The sequence below is a fragment of the Macaca fascicularis genome, chromosome 8, assembly GCF_037993035.2.
Source record: "Macaca fascicularis isolate 582-1 chromosome 8, T2T-MFA8v1.1".
NCBI lineage: Eukaryota > Metazoa > Chordata > Mammalia > Primates > Cercopithecidae > Macaca > Macaca fascicularis.
In genome coordinates this window covers 151,063,568-151,067,060 of record NC_088382.1, presented here as the reverse complement: position 1 = coordinate 151,067,060, position 3,493 = coordinate 151,063,568, and the positions used below count along the sequence as shown (strand labels likewise).

The window sequence follows — 3,493 nt, the reverse complement described above, 5'->3', positions numbered from 1 at the left end:
TTTCCATGTGCCTCCCCTGTACCCTGCACTGAATACAGGCAATACAGAAAGGCAAAGAAGGGCCCTGCTAGATCAGGAGGACCAGGTCCAGAGAAGAGGGAGTGGTTCCCCACCTGGCATCAGGTGGGATGTGGGTGAGCAGCCACAGCAGGCCAGAGGAGACAGGTCCTGAGAGCACTGCCAGCCAAAGAGGCCTGCCGGCTTGGAGACGTGCAGGCTGAACCAGGTGTGGCTGGGGCAGGCCACCCCGCTGCACTCTCACTGAGCGGAACTAGGCCAAGCTATGCATTTTTATTTTCTTTTCTCGCCATTTCCATTACAATTTCATTCTGTTGTCCTGTTCTGTCCTGGCCAGAACCCTGGTCTTCAAGCACGGGCTGCACACACAGATGTTCACAAAGTGTGTCTGTTGAATGACTCACTTGCTGAAAATGAATTTAATATTTTCAAAGCAAACAGCTTTGAAAGCCAACAAAGTTGCTATAAACTTGTTTAAAAGTTGTAAAAATCACCCTGGTTTGCACACAAGTCACTGCTAAGGGGCCCAATGGCAGGAAACATCCATTGGTGGGCACACTGCTTTCTGACCATTCATCCCGGTAACTCAGGAGCTCACTGCAAACACGCGGTCAAGTGGAGCAGACAGAACTGGCTGAAAATTAATTAAAAAAAAAAAAAGACGCCACTGCACTCCAGCCTGGGCGACAGAGCGAGACTCTGTCTCAAAAAAAAAAAAAAAAAAAAAAAAAAGACAAGTCGAATGTGTTGGCTCACACCTGTAATCCCAACACTTTAGGAGGCCAAGGCTGGTGGATTGCTCAACCCCAGGAGTTTGAGACCAGCCTAGGCAACATAGTGAGACCCCATCTCTACCAAAAACAAAAGCAAAAACAAAAAGTCAGGTGGCACGCACCTGTAGTCCCAGATACTCAGGACGCTATGTAGGATTGCTTGAGCCTGGGAGGTCAAGGCTGCAGTAAGCTATGACCACACCACTGTACTCCAGCCTGGGTGACAGAGTGAGACCCTGTCTCAGAAAAGAGGCCACCCTGTCCAGGCCACACAGCTCCTGGTGGACAAAGCCCAGGTAGGGGCACAGCTCCCCGTGGCGGGCAGGGCCAGGCTGAAACCCACAGCTCTGAATCACCACCCCCCGGCCTGCAGTGCAGATGGGGTGAGGGGAGCAACTGGGAGGGTGAGGTGGGGCATGGGGCCAGCGGGTCCTGGTGCTCTCTGCCCACCAGCCACCACCACCCCCAGGGAAGCCTGCTCCGGGGACAGCTGCGGCCCTTCCTCGACGGCTTCTTCCAGAGCAGCGAGCAGGTGATCGTGTGCATCATGGACACCGTGTCAGACATGCTACACCGACTGGGCGCGCAGGGCGCAGGGAGCCAGAGCCTCAGTGTTGCCATCAGTGCACGCTCCTTCTTTAATGACGTGAGCACTGGGGCAGGGCGGGGCTATCTCCTGCTCACGCCCTTCAGGACCCTCCTCCCAACCCAGCTCCCTTCCTCTGCCAAAGGGGGGACCCCAAGCTACAGGCAGGGAGGCCCAGGCCCAGGGGAGCTGCCCGCTTGTGGCCCTCAGTTGAGGTGGGCACTGTGCAGGTGGGCTGGGTGGGTCCCTGGCGCTTGCCCCTTCACCACAGGGCTGAACTAGTTCTCACGTTCAGTCTCCAAGTGCACTGGTCTCCGGCCCCACAACAGGCTTACCCAGATGTAACTTTCTGACATGTCAGCACGGTTAGTGTGGCTGTTTTTCCTTCACTGGGAAATCAGGGGGACAGGCGCCCCTCAAATGCATTCATGAGGCCTGGGCTGCCAGGATGCAGTTGTGAGTAGAAGGGAGATGTGATTCTTACGTTCTCAGGGACACCAGAGAGCCCTGTGTGAGCGGGGAGCCCCAGCCCTTCCCCAGGAGCCAAGAGCCTGGGTGAAGGAATCCTGCAGAAGGAACTGAGTTACACCCCTACAATGAGGTGTGGGATCCCAACTTGGACAAAAGCTGGGGCCCCTAGACAGGTCTGGCCATGCCTCTGAGCCTCCTCCTTGCAGGAGCGGGACAGGATTCGGGCAGCAGCCATGGCACTGTTCGGGGACCTGGTGGCAGCCATGGCAGACAGGGAGCTGAGTGGCCTGCGGACCCAGGTGCACCAGAGCATGGTGCCCCTGCTCCTCCACCTGAAGGATCAATGCCCAGCTGTCACCACGGTCAGTGCCCACCCCAGGAAAGGCAGGTGGTAGGCCTTCACCTTGGCCAGGGCTGGGGCCCACAGGCGGCCAGGGGACCGGGCAGATGGACGGCAGCAGGGCTGCCTGAGAGTTGGGGGAGCTCCCACGGGGCAGCAAGTGGTGGGCAGAGGGTCTGGCCACCTGCACTGGTTTCTCTGGCCACAATTGGCCTGCCTGCTCCCCGATGCGCACACGCATGCCAGCGAGGCTTGCCGTCAATACGGCACGACCCGGTCTTTTCTGCTCACTGCTGTGCCCCCAGTGCCTGTCACGGGGCGGGGGTTGCAGCAGTTCACAGAGCTTGTGGGAATATGGACTGCACCCTGCCTGCTGTGCCAGCACACGCCCTGTGCACAGCCCATGAAGTCACAACTTGGCCTTGCAGGTCTCCCTGCCATGGGGAAAAAGATACGCGGCAACCGTGGAAGGGGCAGAGGCGGGGGCAGGGCGGCAGGCAGGCCAGCCTGGGCTCCGGGGGGCCAGGTGCTGTTGCCAGGGTGCCGGAGGCTTGCCAAGGGGCACAAGCAGGACAGAGCCAGGGAACACCCCCACAGCAGGCTGCCTCCAGTGCCCACGGAGGCCTGTGGTTTCTAGGGGAAAGGGCTCAGACACGGTGGGTGACCCTTCACGCCTGTCCCCGCAGCAGGCCAAGTTCACCTTCTACCGCTGTGCTGTGCTTCTCCGCTGGCGGCTGCGGCACACCCTCTTCTGCACGCTGGCCTGGGAGAGGGGCCTCAGCGCCCGCCACTTCCTCTGGACCTGCCTGGTGAGGGGCCTGGGATCGGTGGGGAGGAACAGGGCCAAGGAGTGGGGACCAGGCTTGCGGCTCCCCATTCACTCCCGTCTCACACACAGCTGCTATGGCAGCTCCAGAGACTGGGCAAGGCAAGCTGGGGCTGGAAGACCCTGGTGTCCCCAGGGCCCCCCAACCCGCCCCAGCCAGGTGTGCTCTCCTCCGGCCAGATGACCCGCAGCCAGGAGGAATTCGGCATCCACTTGTCACAGGCCCTCAGCTACCTGCACAGCCACTCCTGCCACATCAAGACCTGGGCAGCGCTCTTCATAGGTGGGGGGGGCAGGGCCAGGCTTGGAGACCCCCAGGCCTGCCCCACCCAAACACCCTTGACCCTCCCTGACCCACCGCCCACAAGACAGGAAAGGGGGTGGATGAGGAGGGGCTTGGGGCTGAAGAGGGGCAGGGGTGGGCTGGAGCGCCCCAGGAGACAGGGAGCCCGAGCCGCCAGCTGCCCGTCTGTCGCACA

General features: G+C 60.3%; 1 protein-coding gene across 1 annotated transcript; it reads right to left on the bottom strand.

Moving 5' to 3' along the window:
- Window positions 1-288: 288 nt before the first annotated feature.
- LOC141407497 (putative chemokine-related protein FP248) lies at window positions 289-3,065 on the bottom strand. The gene is given in 3 exon segments (XM_073999935.1): window positions 289-2,416; window positions 2,419-2,821; window positions 2,934-3,065. Coding segments are annotated over 3 exon segments (1,086 nt in total). The 3' UTR covers window positions 289-1,865.
- Between the last annotated feature and the right edge of the window lie 428 nt (window positions 3,066-3,493).